At 46.9% G+C, this 16852-nt stretch overlaps 1 protein-coding gene across 2 annotated transcripts in view; it reads left to right on the plus strand.

Annotated features, from left to right (window-relative positions):
* CNIH3 (cornichon family AMPA receptor auxiliary protein 3) overlaps positions 1-16852 on the plus strand; it is a 143464-nt gene that overhangs the window by 52620 nt on the left and 73992 nt on the right. For both annotated transcript variants that reach the window (XM_006157268.2, XM_006157270.2), the window contains exon 2: positions 15447-15515. In XM_006157268.2, coding sequence (XP_006157330.1) covers positions 15447-15515 — 69 coding nt within the window. The remainder of the gene's footprint in view (positions 1-15446; positions 15516-16852) is intronic.

Consider the following 16852-nt stretch of genomic DNA (forward strand, 5'->3'; position numbering starts at 1 on the left):
GCCTCGAACCATGGTCGACTACATGGGAGTCCAGCAACATAGCCATTACACTAACTGCTGGTCCCATAATACTACACATTTTGTAAGAACAGAAAGATACTCTTTAAATACAAACCATAATTGCCTTCGACACTGGGAAAGGGCTGAAAGGAAATGAATGAATGAATAAATGCTTGAGGAAATAGAGTATGAGAGGGTCTTGATCAGATCAATGGTGATAATGTGGCGTGAGCCAAGAGTATGGTTGACTCCACCTTCTGCCCATGAGGATCTGAAAACTACAAGGGGGGGAGGTTACAGTGGCTACATCTCACAGGGTCAACTATACAGTTCAAGTCCCAGATCCAGCAACTTCAAAATCACTCTAGGTACAGGTGCATGTGTGCCAAAATTCCCAAAAGGAGAATGGAGGAAAAGAAACTGTGGCATGGCCATCCCCTCTGGGGGGAGCTTTCTCATTTTCCCCCCTCTCTCTGTCTCTCTCCAGTGAGTACACATACCCTTTAGCAGGAAAAACAAAACTAAGGTAAGACCTTGAAGTAGACACTGTGGGAAGAGAATGACAACTTATTTTGGTCCTTGTTTTAAAGGGAAACATGGAAAATATCATACAGTACAGCTTACTTCCAGCCAAGGCCCCAGAAAAGGCTCTAGAAATGGTGTCTGACCCAGTGCTTGACAGAAGCAGCAAGTCTGCAGATCGGTCAGGAGGAAAGTATACTGGAGGACCCAGTGCTAGTGAGAGTGGTTAAGAGGGCAAACTCTCACTTTCCCCCCTCGTGCTATACCTCTGTTTAGGGTAAGAGAGGCAGAAATCAGGAGACAAAGGCTAGCAAAGGTCCCTGGGCCAGTCCCTTGTTAAGAGCATTGCCACAAATTTGCTTCTAGGACAGTTGCTTCTAGTTGGGGAGGGAGGAGAAACTTGCTTTATCCTAAATATTCATCCATTCACTCCACAAGGATGTCCTGGGGATATGAAGCAGAGTTTAACAGACAGCAGCTACCTTCCTACTGAGGGAAGGGGAAGAGAGTCCAGGCAAGTAGAAGGAAATCCAATGTTTAACAACTCCATTCTCAGATTCTAGATACTCTTCTCTGGCCTAAGTTTTTTTCTTTTTTATTAATTTTCTCCAATTCCTAGTCTTCTACCATTTGATGAATGTTTAGTACATAAAGAAGTATAGGGATAAAAATGCTTCCTGCTTTGAAAGTATCTTTAATTAATTAAGTCCAGCACTCATAGAGCCCAAGGCTGGACTTGGGGAAGGCTTCTAAACTCGGTTTAAAAGAAATTAGGGACCAGCAGATGGTGTAATGGTTAAGTTGCAGGACTCCCACATAGTCGACCGCACTTTGAGTCCTGGACCCAGAGGCGTAAACTCATATGAGTTGTATGTGTCCAAAACGCTGAGAGGAGAATGGAAGAGAAGGGATTGCTGTGTGGCCATCACCCCTGGGGGGTGATTTTTTGCTTTCTGTCTCGCTGTTTCTGTCTCTCCAGTGAGCACACCTGCCCTATAGCAATAGGGCATGTGCACTCGCCAGAAAGACAGAGAGAGACAGAGAGACAGAAAGCAAGAAATCACTCCCTGGGGGGATGACCACGCCGCAATCCCTTCTCCTCCATTCTCCTCCTGGGATCTTGGGCACACATGCACACATGCCTGGCATGAGTTTTTAAGTCACCAGGTCCGGGACTCGAACCATGGTCGACTACATGGGAGTCCAGCAACATAGCCATTACACTAACTGCTGGTCCCATAATACTACACATTTTGTAAGAACAGAAAGATACTCTTTAAATACAAACCATAATTGCCTTCGACACTGGGAAAGGGCTGAAAGGAAATGAATGAATGAATAAATGCTTGAGGAAATAGAGTAAGAGAGGGTCTTGATCAGATCAATGGTGATAATGTGGCGTGAGCCAAGAGTATGGTTGACTCCACCTTCTGCCCATGAGGATCTGAAAACTACAAGCACTCCACTTTTAAAAACCTAAGTGCTCGCCAGCATGACTGTTCTCCTGGGTACACTTCTGTCCTCAATTGGATTGAAAGAATTTATATTCAGATGAGCAACTGATGCCTGGCTGATATGGCGCTAGGCACCACCCCTGCAAGTTAACACAGAATGACTAGAGACTGATGAAGGCCAGTTCCTTGTCTGCCTTGAGTTTCGTGGTATCTCGTGGTCCTACCACAGTGCCTGGTGATTGGTAGACGTTCAGTCAGTATTTTCAGCAATGAGTGATGGTGGCTCTTCATGGAGGTACTTTGGGGTGTGGGAGCCTTCCTCATGCACGTCCACACTCATCTTGGGTGCACGCTTCTCAGAACTTGGGCCCAGCTGGCCATGGGGCATCCCAGACCTAGGTATCAGAAGAAGCACTTACCAAAGGACCAGAGGAAATTGGACCAGAAAAAGGGAAGCTGAAAGCCAAAACCCCAAAATGGTGTCCAGAACGTCACTGAACCATTTGAGCCGGGAAAGTTTCCTGCCGTTGCTCGTTTGAGAACCAAGGGTGCCGGAGCAAGCACAAGCCTGCTGGGATGTGGTGAGCGGAGGCTGGGGGCACCTACTGGGCATGCTCTGTGTCTCTCAACATGCGAGGTGTGCCGGGCCAGCTGTGCTGCTGGCAGGCTGGCCGAGTTGGGGTGCTGGGTGGAGCAAGGGGGCTCGCCCTAACTGAGTGTGACCAGAAAGGCTGCAGAACTCTGCCAGCTGCCCACTGTGGTCCCCTCCCCTCCCTCACTGTTGTTCTGCTCTGAGTGGCTGCCTTGCCAAGTCTCGTTGTCCTCTCCTCTCGGGATTTTGCCCTGACCGATGGCTGCCGGCTGGAGTTGGGACTGCCCTGTGAGTAGTAGTGGGAGCGAGTCAGTGGGGACAAGCCTTGCTCGCTCTCCTGTTCACTTGGCTTTGGTCCCAGAAGTCCCTGGCTTTGGGGCGTCTTTGTTTCCTGTTAACTAGAAGGGGAAGCAATGTCAGGACCAGCTGTGTCGGCAGTTTCTGGCACAGATAATGACAACTAAGCCAATGTATCCCGTGTTCCCCATTTGTACTCGTCATTGAGCTCTGGGGACTCATCGGGGGCAGGTGATGCCTCCATTCCAACCTCACCTGCTGATGTCCCAGCCTCCCCATGCTAAGTCCCCCACTTGTAGCAGGAGGGGTCCAGCTCACTTTCTCACCCATCCATGTGCTCGGGGCTCTGACCTACCCCCCTTCACTTCTCCCTTCAGTGACCGATTCTACTGGATTCAGACAAGGTGATGCTAATGATTGTGCTCGAGGCCGGGGAGGGGAGGAGAGTGCTGAGACCAGAGGGGTAGGACCCGACCATCTGACAATAATAACCACAGTAATAATGGCTATGTCGCTGGACTCCCACGTAGTTGACCGCGGTTCACATCCTGGTCCCGGTGGCTTAAAACTTATGCCGGGCGCGTGTGCATGCGTGCCCAAGATCCCGAGAGGAGATCACCCCTGGGGGGTGATTTCTCGCTTTCTGTCTCTCTGTCTCTCTCTGTCTGGCGAGTGCACGCACGCTATAGCAAAAACCTCTAAAAAAAAAAAAAGTAACACTTTTTATTGTTACTGCGTTAGGCATCGCTAACACTTTTTATTGTTACTGTGTTAGGCATCGCGCCCAGTGCTTTCTGTACGTTATTTCATTTACAACAACTGCAGGAGGTAGGGACCATTACTGTGCCCTCTTTATGCCTGAGGAAGCAGGCTTGGAGAAGTAAGTAGAACAATTTTCTTACCATCACCTGGGTAAATGAGGTAGAGTCTGGATTTGAACTGAGATCCTCTGACTCACCATTATGTTATGTTGCCCCATTTACTCAGTGGTAGTCTACCCCTTCTGTAGTCAAGCAGTCTTTGTCTCTCTGTTCTGGTGCTGTAGTCTATATCATCTCTCTCTTTTTTAAGATAGATTTTTGCTTTAGGGCAAATGCATGTGCCAAAGAGACACAGAGAGAAAGAGAAAGTGAAAAATCAACCCCCAGGCAGGGATGGCCACACCATAATCCCTTCTCCTTCATTTTCCTCTCAGGATTTTGGGCACACACACACGCACATGCATGCACATGTGTGCCTGGCATGAATTTTAAGCTGCTGGGTCTGAGACTTGAACCACACCACAGTCAATTATGAGGGTATCCAATGATGAAACCATTACGCCATATGCTGGTCCCTGTATCATCTCATTTTGAACTTAGAGCAGGCAGTTGAAGTAGGGGTGGTTATTATTCCCATTTTATAGATAAAGAAACCACAGTCTGGAGAACAAAGTGACATATTCAAGGTCACACTGGCAGGGTCAAGACTCAACTGAGGTCTCCCCCAGGTCCAGATGTCTTCACTCTGAAGAGCAGTACCTGTTCCAGCGGGAGAGCCGTGGTCTTGTGCCCAGGGTGGTTCCTACTGTGATAGTATAAGGAGAGGATGTGGGCATGTCCTGAGGGGGTGGTGGATGTGGGGGGACCTTGGAAGATTGCGGTGTTGATGAGAGGTCATGTGTGGAGGGTATGGCTGGCAGAGCGCTGGCCTCATTTTCTCTCTGCTCAGTAGCCTCCCCCTGCAGAGTTGAAGAGGCTCCTGATCCTTAAGGCTCTCCTTTGGATTTGCCCAGCTCTGCCCTTTGGTGGAGCCCCTTCTGGGCAGCCCATAGCACAGGGGCTCCCACTCATGATGGGGGTGGATGCTGCTCTGTGGCAGTGCCTAGACCAGACCCTTTCTTCTCTGGGCCTTGGGCTCCTCATCCCCTGTGGGGGAGGCTGGAGCACAGACTTGTTCCCGACTTTAAGGATGCTTCCTTCCTAAGATGAGCTCCTGCCGAGGGGAAGGATGCTATGATTCATGATGGTTTCTCACGTAAGAAAAGGATCCTTGAGTCATCATTCTATCATGGTCCTCCAACCAGATCTCACTGGGCAGGGCTCAGCACTGCCTAGGGCCTGTGCCAGCCCCTCATATTGGGGGGGCTTCTGTTGGTTCATTTTAAGAGTTCAGACATTACTGTATGTGTGCAGACATTACTCTGGATATTTCTGTGAGGGTATTTTTCGATGAGACTAATCTTTAAGTCATTTGAGTAAAGCTGAATGCCCTTTCTAATGTGAGTGGGCCTGGTCCATTCCATTGAAGACCTGACTAGAACAAAAGACAGATGTCCTCTGAGCAAGAGGACATTTTGCTGGCAGAGGCCTTCAGACTTGAACTACAGCTCTGGCCCTTCCCTGGGTTTTTAGACTGCCAGTCCACCCTGTGGAGTTTGGATTTCTCAGCCCTCATAATTACAAGAGCCAGTCCCTTAAAGTAGAGTGAATCTCACATCCTCTCTGTTCTATTTCACTGGAGAAGCTTGACTAACAGAGGTGAAATGGGCTGGGGTTGAGGCAGGATTCAGGGGCTCTGTGCTGGTGGGTCATTAGGAGTCCTTCTCCAGGCTCCTGGGCATAGAGGGCTAGAAGACAGTTTGACTGGGAGTCCTCAGCAGGCAGAGCTCTGTCCTGAGCCTGCTGTATCCCCAGCATGGCTGCCCTTGCTGATGGCTGCATTCACAGTTGCTCCTCACTCCTGATTGAGGAGAGAGGGACTGCATGGCTCCATGGAGAAAGCACAGGAGAAGGGGAAGACCAGTTCCAGCCCAGCCCCCTTTAGCTGGGTCGCCTGGGCCATTCCCAGTGACTCTCATTCCCCTTGATTCTTCATTGGGAAAATGAATATCACATCTGGGATGTTACATAAAAGGAAATAAAATAAAACCTGTGAAAATACTTTGGAAAGTTTCAACCACCCTGTGACTTCTGGGCTTTGCACTTTTTAGAAAATGAGGTGGGCTGAGAGTCAGAGACGCTGTCTTTTTATACAGCACATGTGAGGAGGAGCTGAGCAAGGACCTGAGTAGGTGGCTGGTCCCCATGGAGAGCCCCCAAAGACCTTTTAAGTTTGGTTCCAATGTTGCTTTCTTCTTGGGGCTCAGAAGTGACTAAGCCAATACTTGCATGCAGCAGCTTAGAAACAGTGGACAAAGAGACTTTGAGATGCGTGGTTGTACCAGTTTCAGACATAAATCTAGGGCTAATCATAAGCCACATGTATGTTGCAATCAATAAAGTTAGGGGCCAGCAGGTGGTTTGGTGGTTAAGGCACTGGATCCCACATGACTGACTCCATGGTTTGAGTCCCAGACCTAGTGGCTAGAAAACCATGCTGGGCACGTGTGCATGCATGCCCCAAATTCTGAAAGGAAAATGGAAAAGAAGGTATTGTAGCATGGCCACCCCCATCCTCACCCCCTACCCCTCCCCAAGAGGTGATTTCTTATCCCACTCTCTCTGTCTCTTTCTGGTGAGCACACGCATCCTATGGGGGAAAAATTGTTCTCATGTTTCATCTTCCTCCCATCCTGTGAAACTCTAAATGACCTTAAATAGCACTTTTAGAAAGAGCCCTGAAGGGTTGGACTGTGGTTTGAAGGCACACTCTTGTAGGGAGAAGACATAGGGAGGAAGTAAAAACAAGACTTCTCTCTAAATTAGAATTGTATTCTGCATGTGGGTTTGGGGACTTGCAGGAAGGCTTGTGGTGAGTTAAACCCTAACCCTCTGGGGGGGGGGGTTATTTTGGGTAAGAAATGCTCTTTTTTGCTTCTTTGACATTAACATTTTCAGGTGGCATGAAGGGCCCATTCCTGTCATTAGAGTGAGAGGCTATAGCAGCAATTAGGGTCAGTCCAGCAGGTCACATGAGGGCCACATCACCAGTGGAATAGGCAGGCTGAATAGTTTCTTTCTTTTTAAAAAACTGTATTGATTTCTTCCATGAGTGAGAGAGATGGGGATGGAGGATAGTGGGGATGGAGACAGCATCCCTAACGAGGTCCCAGTGCTGCAGTCCACCCCTTGCTTCAGCCAGCCCTGGATCACAGGTGTGTGCAGGCCTGACACAGGGAGTTCTCCAGATGCCAGCCCTGAACCTTTCCAGATGGGTCAGCCTTGCAGTTTCATGTTTCATGCTGTGCCCATGCTCAGCTCCCAGGCTAAATAATTTCTTGCCACATCGGCCTCCACAGGGGAGCTGCAGGGAGTGGAATTCCACACAGGCAGGAGTCCTGGCAAATTCTAGCTCTTGACTTTATTTTCTGCCACTGTCTGTCTCGTTCACTGGGCTTCCACTGTGCAGGCCTTTCTGGGTCTCATACCTGACAGGCTGGTTCTCTGCTTTGGGCTTCTGCAGTGTAACTTCCTTCTCTGGAACTTCCTTCCCCAGATTTTTTCATGTTTGGTGCCTGGTCATTAAGGTCTCTCAGCTAAATGATACCTTGTCAGAGAGACCTTCCTTAATTATCACTCCCTTTCCAAATCCTTTTCTTCATCTCACCCGTTTTATTTTCCTCACACAGCCTACCATTTTCTGACACTCCCCTATTTGTGAACAATCTCCTCTGCCATTGTCCCTGATTCTGATCGCTGTGATGACAGGGACCTTACCCTCTTGCTCAGTGCTGTAACCCAGAGCCAAGCACAGTGCCAGGTACCTCGTGGGTGTCAGGGTCTGGGGGCCATCTTTAGTGACTCAACTCTTTCCTTTGACCCTTTCGTCTCAGAGAAGCGACATCATGTGCTGGATGGAGCCCTGATTCAGCGCGTGGAGACCTGGGTCTGGTGTAGGCTGTCCTTCACTTACCATACAGCATAGAGAACCTCATCCGAGCTGACGGGCCTCAGTTTCCTGTGCTATGCTAGGGGGACATCCCTATCCAGTTCTCAGAGCTCTTCTGCAGCTCAAATTATTCCAGGAAGATTATGCAATATGCATGCAAGGGATGGAGGTTTCAGCCCTTTGAGATCTTTCAGAAATAAGAGGATGCTCTGGAGCAAACCCAGGGAAGAGACGGTCTCAGAGAAATCTGGCTTCTCCTGATGTAAACTCTCTGATGGGTAGCCCTGGGGACTTATTAACTAATGGAAGTTGAGATTTCAATCATTTCTTAATTTCCTAGCAAGTTTTTTTTTTTTTCCCATAGTATAGCATGGTTGTTTTTAGCTGAAAGAAAGAAAAGAAAACAAAACAAACATCGTAGACAGGTGAGGTAACTTAGTATCTCTGGATTATAAATACTGCGGACTAAAGCAGGAAGCCTTGCTGAGATGCTTTAGAACAGTGGTCCGCAGCACACCTGGCACCAGGGACTGACCTCATGGAAGACGATCCCACACAGGCGGTTAGGATTTGGGGGTCCCGGATGACCCAAGCACCTCATATCCCCCGTGCACCCTGTTTCCACCACTACCACGTCATAACAGTCAATGAAACAATCACACAGTAGAGTTCGGCCTCCCACGAGAATCCAGTCCTAGGGCTGCTCTGACAGGAGGTGGAGGCCAGGCGGCTTGTGAGAGATGGAGTGTGACTTGCTTACCAGTCACCCCACCTCCTGCTGCAAAGCTGGGGTGTGAGGGCGAGGGGTGGGAAGTGGGGAGGGTGGGGGCCAACAGGCCACAGACTGGCACCAGTCAGTAGTCTGGGAGTTTGGGGCCCCTGTTTTAGTGTTTCTATGATTCCCTGTCTTTTTAGACTGGATGGGATCATGGCAGTCTCGATGTAGGGCCGACTCTAGCAATGGCCAACATGCTCTAGTCCTGGTGGGCCCAATGTTTAGTGGTGGGAGAAGGAGGGGAGCCAGGCTGGAGAGCTGGGGCAAGGGATGAAGTAGCCTAAGCCTAGTGCAGCAGGGATCAGACTCAAAGTTCTTGGAAACAGCTTCACATCTCGTGTGTGTCTCTGACCTAGCTCTTCTCCTTTCTGGACTTCTCTGTGGCTTTCCTGGGGCCCCTGGCTCTACCTCTCCAGGAACTTCCAGTTTGGTTCTCTGCCAAGTCCTGGCATCTGCTCTTCTGCCTCTGGTGCAGCATCTCCTTGCAAAACCTCCCATTTCTCAGTCCGGAGCCTTGCCTTTGTTTGCTTTTGCTGGTGAAGCCCAGCTCCGGTGAGTCACAGACAACTGGACAGTCTAAGAGCTCAGTCAAGCAGATGTGGACAAGCCATTTCCTCTTGTCTGCTGGTGACTTTTCTAGCCTCTTCTATGCTCACTCAATCCTCTGTTTCAAAGTCTGGTGAAAGGAGGCCTGACCATGCTGCAGCCCTAACTCACACTCTTTAAAGTTGGGGAGAGTCCAAGTTTGTCTCTGTAGACCTCCCTGAACACGTTAGGCACAGTGTACCCATGATCTGAGGCTGACTGAAGCTGAAAAAATAGGGGAGGTGCCCTACGAGGGAGGGTGAAATAAAAATGAGGGCAGGTAAATCTGACTATAATCTGTAAACTTGAAACTTGTATGAAATGGGCCAATTCCTTGAAATCACAAAAAAATCAAAGCTCAAGTAATAGGAAGTAGATAGCCAGAATAGTCCTAAATCTATTTTAGAAATTGGATTTGTAGCTTAGATCTTTCTACAGAGAAAACTCTAGGCTTTAGAAAAAAATATAGGAGATAATATTTGTGGCCTTAGGAGTTCTTAGATCCAAGGGTTCTTTTTTATGTCCAATACCAAAATGGATAAGTGACAAAGTGAAAAACTTGTTCAAAGAAACAAATTGTTAAGAATGTGGGCCAGTAGGACCAGCAGATGGCATAGCGGTTATATCACTGGATTCCCACATGGTTGACGGCAGTTTGAATCCCAGATCCGGTGGCTTGAAATTCATGCTGGGAGCATGTGTGTGCATGCCCAAGATCCTGGCAGGAGAATGGAAGAGAAGTGATTGTAGCATGGCCATCCCTCCAGGGTAGGGGTTGATTTCTCATCTTCCTTCTCACTGTCTCTACCTCTCTCTGGAGAGCGCATGTGCCCTAAGGCAAATATCTCCACCAAAAATAAATAAATAAATAAATAAATAAATAAATAAATAAATAAAAAGGATGTGGGGCAGACTGTGGGGAGTTGGTTAAGGTGGCTGGATCCACATGAACAACCATGTGATTCAAAGCTAGACCTGGCAGCTTGAGAAACATGCAGGCATATGTGTGTACATACCCAAAATCCTGTAAAGAGGAAGAGATGAGAAGAAGGGATTGTGGTATGACCATTCTGCATGGGGGGTGCTTTCTCGCTTTCCCTCTTGCTTTCTCTCTAGAGACTGTACATACCCTGTTGCAAGATTAAAAAAAGAAAAAGCAATTAAATAGATTTGCAAATTCTATATTTGATAAGGGACTTCTATCCAAAATACATAAAGAACTCTCAAAGATTGTCATTAAGAAAACAAATAGCTAATTTATTTTTAAAAGACACATGACTTGAACACATACTTTATAGAAATGTATGGATTGCCAGTAAGCCCATGAAAAGAGGCATGGCATCATTACTCAGTGGAGAAATGTGGATTAGGCTACATTCCAGATTCTTCTACCCTCCTATCAGAATGGCTAAAGTGAAATAAGAACCCAAAGTGACATTAGTAACTTTTGGCTAGGACAAGGAGTGACAGGACCTCTTAGACATTGCTCGTGGGATATGAGGTGGCTCAGTCACTTTAGAAAACAGTTTGTTAGTTTCTTATAAAGTTAAACTAAGACTTCGCATGAACTAGCAGCCCCTTTTCTATTTTAACCCAAGAAAACCAAAAACTTAAGTTTAGACAAAAGCCTTTGTGCAAATGTACATAGTCCTTTTTTGTGGTTATCAAAATCTAGAAACAGCCCATGTCCTCTAACAGGCAAATGAATAAATAAATGAACTAGAGCACATCCATACAATGAAATGCTACTCAGCAGTAAAAAGGAACAAACTACTGACATAGGCCACGGTGCGGCTGAATCTTAAATACATCATGTTACGTGAAAAAAGCCGACTCAAAAGCCTACATACTGCATGACTTCATTTGACTTCCTGGGAAAGACAAAACTATAGTGACTGAGAACAGAGAGGGTTGCCAGGCAAGGGGCAGGGGTGGGAGGGCTGGGGGAGGAACTAACTCCAAAGGGGCAGCATGGAGGGATATTTCGGAAGATAGACCCTTCTGTATCTTGACTGTGGCCGTGTTCACATAACTATGCATTTGTCAAGATTCATAGAACCTTTCACCAAAAAGAGTGACGTCCACTGTATCAGTTAAAAACAATTTAAGACAACAGTAAGATATGAGACCAGTAGATGGTGTAATGGTTACCTTGCTGAACCCCCATGTAGTCGATCATGGTTCAAGTCCTGGACCTGGTAGCTTAAAAAACTCACTCTGGGCACATGTGCATGTGTGTCCAGTATCCTGAGAGGGAAATGGAAAACAAGGCATTGCAGTGTGGCTATCTCCCCGGGGAATGATTTCTTGCTTTCTGTCTCTCTGTCTCTTTCTGTCTGGCAAGCACATACACCCTATAGCAAAAAAAAAAACAAAAAAAAACAAAACTCTCTCTCTAAAAGAAAATTGAGAAGAGTGAGGTTTGATTGGGTCAGTGAAGTGCAGCTGGTACTGTCAGGTGCTGCACTCCAGGGAGCCGTGGAGCCTCAGAGGACGTGTGGAGAAGCTGGCCTGTGCGCGCGGCTGGACCGAACTGTGCTGTCCAGCCGTCCACTCTTGGATCATGGCACCATCATTGTGCTTCTCACATTCACAATCCGTCCCTGAGGCTGATATCCTGGCTACAGATAGAAGTCTGCAGCACCCAAGGAATCTACTGCACTGCGCTGCCCGCGGCTTCTGTTCTCACGGGCAGGTCAGGAGGCCGGGACTGGGAATCTATTTATGAATTAGGGATGATTTCAGCCTTCCCTCTTCCGAGAAGCTTTGCTTTTGTTTCACAGAGACAGTGGCTCAATCTTCGGTATGTCCTTGGAATTTCCCTTCTCTTCTTTTCCTTCAAGTTTATCCATTTACTTCTATGAGAGAGGTTCAGCTGGCACAGACCATGGGCACGCCCTTCCCCAGCATGCTCAGGGAAGTCCCAGGTCGCAAACCCAGGACCTTTCCCATGTGGGTTCAGTCCCATTATCTCTGCACCTCCACCTGGCCCCCTTGGAATCCTCCCTTCTTTCTGTGTGTACTGAGATGCAGCGTAACATGAGGGTGGCTGGAGCTATAGCGTCAGGCAGCCTTGGTTTAAATCCTGGCACTAGAGAAGGGATCTTGGACAAGTAATTCAACTACTTGTGGCCTCAGGTCTTCATCTCTAAGACGAGGAGATTAACAGCACCTACCTCATGGGACAGCCAAAGGATTAAATGACAAAAAGCATGTGCCTGCATAGCTCAGGTCCCGACCTGGTAAGCATGTAAGCATGTAACAAAGTCACTCACGGTTACTGTAGTCATTTTGATATGCCCCAAACACATTGTAACATGTGCCCCATTTTAGGCTCCTGAATGTAACACTCATGTACGGTGTTCGGTGTTCCTGGCAGATGGAGTGTAGCAGAAGTCCATGAACAGACTCAGGGCTTTTAGGTAATGCAAGCCCAGTATAAAGTCAGGGGTAGGGGTGTGGATGTGGTGAGGAAAACGTAATACAGTCAGGCTGCATTAACAGAGGCCTGTGTTCAGACCAGAGGAAGCGAGCGACACCCTTACTCTGTGCCAGCTGACCTCACCTTGGATGTGACGTTCAGTTCTGACAGTCACACCGGGTAAGGACACTTACAACGTGTAACATCAGTGGAGGCCGACAAGATGATGAGGCAACCTAGCACCCGTTTGTGTAAATAACAATTGGAGAGCTTTAGCTTGAAGAAAGAGTTGCTGGAGTCACGATAGCTGACGATCCTTAAATTTGTGTCCACTCCTTGTGGAAGAGTGGTTTGACCCATTATCTGTGCCCCTGTGGCAGTGCTGGCCAGTAGAACCAATAGAACTTCCTGTGATGATAGACATGTCTTCTAGCTACTAGACAGATGGGTGTTTTGAGCAATTAAATGTGGTCATGAACTAAATTTTTCATATAAATTTAATTAATACAAAATAATTACATGTGGTTACTGGATACAGTGTTGGACAGTGTGCTCTAGAGGGCAAATAGAAGAATAGGTCAGAGATCAGTGAATATGAAGGCAAAATAGTAAATATTTTGGGCTTTGTGGTTCCTACGTTGATGTTGCTCCTAATCAACTATGCTGTTGTTGTGCAAAGCAGTACAGATTAAAAAAAAAAAAAAGCAGTATAGATAAAAGGACAAATGTGGGGACAGCAGGTGACATGTATTAAAGCATTAGATCCCACATGGTCAACTGTGTGGTTCAAGTCTTGGACTTGGCAGCTTGGAAAACATACCTGGTGCATGTGTGTCCACGCCCAAAATCCTAAGAGGAGAATGGAGGAGAAGGGATTGTGATATGGCCATCCTCTCTGGGGGATGATTTCTCACTTTCCCTTTCTTTGTCTCTTTCTCTCTAGTGAGTGCATGCACCTCACAACCAAAATCTAAGAAAAAAATAAATAAAAAAAGAATGAATGTAGTATGTTTCAGTAAAACTTTTATCTATGGACATAGAAATTTGAATTTAATATAATTTTCTCATGTTGCAAACTATTATTCTTCTTTTGATTTTTCTCAGCTATTTAAAAAGATGTGAAAACCATTCTTAGCTCACAGGTCATACAAAAACAGGTAGCAGGCTGGACTTAGCCAGGAGGTTGCAGTTTGCTGACCCTGGTTTTAGACTGTGGGTGGAAGCTTCAGAAATTTATGTGTTAGTTCAATAAAGGAATGTGAGGGAACCAGCAGTTAGCGTAATGGCTATGTCGCTGGACTCCCACGTAGTCGACTGCGGTTCGTGTCCTGGACCCGCTGGCTTAAAACTCACACTGGGCGCGTGTGCATGCGTGCCCAAGATCCCGAGAGGAGAATGGAGGAGAAGGGATTGCTGCGTGACCATCCCCCCTGGGGGGTGATTTCTCGCTTTCTGTCTCTATGTCTCTCTCTGTCTGTCTGGCGAGCACACGCGCCCTACAGTGAAAATCTCTCCAAAAAAAATAAATAAAGGAATGTGATAATTAATTAGAGGTAGCCAGAAATGGAATGAGCATGCTCAGTAAGTGGCAAGTCTCTTGTTACTAAAGAGTTTAGGTACAGGCTGAATAATTAAGTGTCTGGCAAAGGATAATATACAGATGTGTCCACTTCAAACAAGTTTTTTTTTTTTTTAAGAATTATTTAATTTAATTTATTATCATTATCTTTTATTTTGACCAGACACATACACACACACCAGACACATACACACACACACAGAGAGAGAGAGAGAGAGAGAGAGAGAAAGAGAGAGAGAGAGAAGAAAAGTGAGAAAGCAAGCTGCCAGATTCAGGACTTGAACTGTTGTCAACCATGTAGGAGTCCAGTGCCTTAACACCATGCCACCTGCTGGCCTCAATACAAGTTGATACTAGAGTTTTCTTCTAATTCCATAGGAGTTTTGAAATCAGGATGACATACAGCTGCTTTAAAATTGTCCTTGCCTTGCAGAGGGAAGTTGTTTTTCCACACTTGGTACTTACACTCAGTCCATGTTGCTGGATCAGTGATGCTTGGGGGTGATGAGCTGGCTTCTTTGCTTCAGCCATTTTGCCTCATGTTCAGAGACCTTGGGATCTACTTGGGTGTATGTGGGGGTGGGGAGGTTTCATTATGTCCATTTATATGCACTATGAGAGACCTTTTCTGAGAGTACTTAAGGTCTTCACACCACCTCGTTCTGTCATTTAGTGCCCCTGCAGCAGACAGGGTGGTTGGGGTCAGGATGTGGGCTTGAGAACTTTCGCCTCTCAGTTGGTTTTCTGTGGATGTGCCTCACTTCATTCTGTGACAAGCTGGTCACCTCCAACCTTCTCCCCTCTGAGAAACCATTGCTCTCTGGGCCGCTCTGAGCCTTTGATCTGAATGAACTTCAGGACCGAAGTCCAAAGTACTAAGCTTTAAAGCACTGACTGCCCAGAGGCTAGTGTCCAATGGTGGGTGTCTGGAGAACTGGTTACTTCTGCCACCTGCAACGCTGCTGGCTTGTTTTTCTGCCTTCCCTTTTGCCTGATTTCTGTCCATTTTACTTCCAATCATCATTTCAGCCAAAATATATAAACATAAAAAGTAAACAGCTCTTCCCGTAAGGAAGCTGACAGTACTGGTTTGAAGTTTTAAATCTTTTATGCTTTTATCTAAATGCCACCCACCTTCACCTCAATAGTTTCTTCTACATTTTCCCAAAGCATAGGATACTGAAAAAACTTTATTTAGAAAAATCTAGACCATGCAAAGTAGTGAGAAGAATATAATCAACCCCATAGGTCCCTCACTGGCTTCCACAGTAACCAGCTCCTGATAGTCTCATGCCATCTGTACCCTCTTCCTGTCTCCTACATAGTTTTGACACAGACCTACAGCAAGCATTTGACATGGCGTATTGACTCACCTGTGCACTAACATCTTGATTCTGTGTATTCTGTTTCAGATCATTGCCTTTGATGAGTTAAGGACGGATTTTAAGAGCCCCATAGACCAGTGCAACCCTGTTCATGCGGTACGTAGTGGGTTCTGGTGATGGGAAGGTGGTGTCAGTACAGGCTTCCCAGGACCTGTGAAAGAGGCTGAGTATTTGAGTCAGTAGGATAAGTAAAGAGCACACTCACTCTTGACTGTGCCTCCACACCTGGTCACAGCTGTTGAGCAGCTTTCTTGTTCTTGAGGCCTGCTGAGGTCCTGAGATATCTTAAAAGTCAAGTATGACAGTCTAGAAACACAGGGAAGCGTCTGCTATGTGGTGGCTGTTGAGTCCTGAAGGTCTGGTGTTAGTGTCACTCATCCTTGAAGGAGAAAGTTTGCATGTTGGCCACAGTGCGTGCAGGGTGTGCGAGCACCAGGAGTGAGTGTCCCACCCTGCACCCTATGCTCGGTGCCAGGTTTTTCAGATGGAGACTTGGAGAGTAGGTTGACGCCTTGAGCTGTTAGTGCCATACTCATCACCCAGCGTGTATTCACCTCAGGTGGTTCTGGAGCCTGAGGTCGGCTTGCCTCCCGCTGGGATACTGATGTATTCTGGTTGTTCTGGCTGGCGTTCAGAAACACCGTCTGTTCCAACACGCTCGCCTTCCAGAGTCTACCTGTTCATCTTGTTTTTGGGCTCTGCATGCTGCTCTCCTGTCTGCAGTGGCCTCGCCTCCCCTGGGAGCCTCTGAATGGAGGTGGGTGGGGGTGGGCATGAGGGTTGGCTGTTTGCTTCTCTGGTCAGTGCAGCCTGTGTCTCAGAGCCAGGGGCCAACCATACATTTGTACAGAGCCTTTTCCAAACTTACTCTAGACCAGCACTGCTGGGTTCAAAGCATGGAACACACATTGTGTACTCAAGCTTGTTTCTCAATTCAAATTCACTACTTCTTGTGTTTAGTGAAGTTCCTTCCAGACCATGGTTTCCAGTGTAAAGGCAAGCTTTTGTCTGTGTAGCTTTTTTGATCTTTCCATTAGAGGTTGTAGAGAGATCAAGCCTTTATAATGTGATATCAACTTAACTTGGAAGCAACAGGGACAGAGCTTAGCTGTGGACTCCCTGAAGAAGGATATGTTTCAGGGAGGTCCCAAAAGACCATATGGTAAGATCAGACTTCAGAGCTTCCTTACCCTCTGTAAAGGGTTATAATCAGAGTGTAATTTTTTTTTCATCTTTACTGTGTGCTATTGGGAACTGTATATACACAATCTGTAATTCTCACAATGACTCTACCAGACAGGCATCATTAACCCAATTTGTAGACCATAAAACTGACTCTATTCTCCAGGGACTTAGCTCCTAAATTTATTTTGGTAGTGGAGACAGGACTTGAACCCAAGTCTGCTTATCTGAAAAGCCTGTCTTTTTACCAC

This window comes from Tupaia chinensis, unplaced genomic scaffold, assembly GCF_000334495.1.
Source record: "Tupaia chinensis unplaced genomic scaffold, TupChi_1.0 Scaffold000532_1, whole genome shotgun sequence".
Lineage (NCBI taxonomy): Eukaryota > Metazoa > Chordata > Mammalia > Scandentia > Tupaiidae > Tupaia > Tupaia belangeri.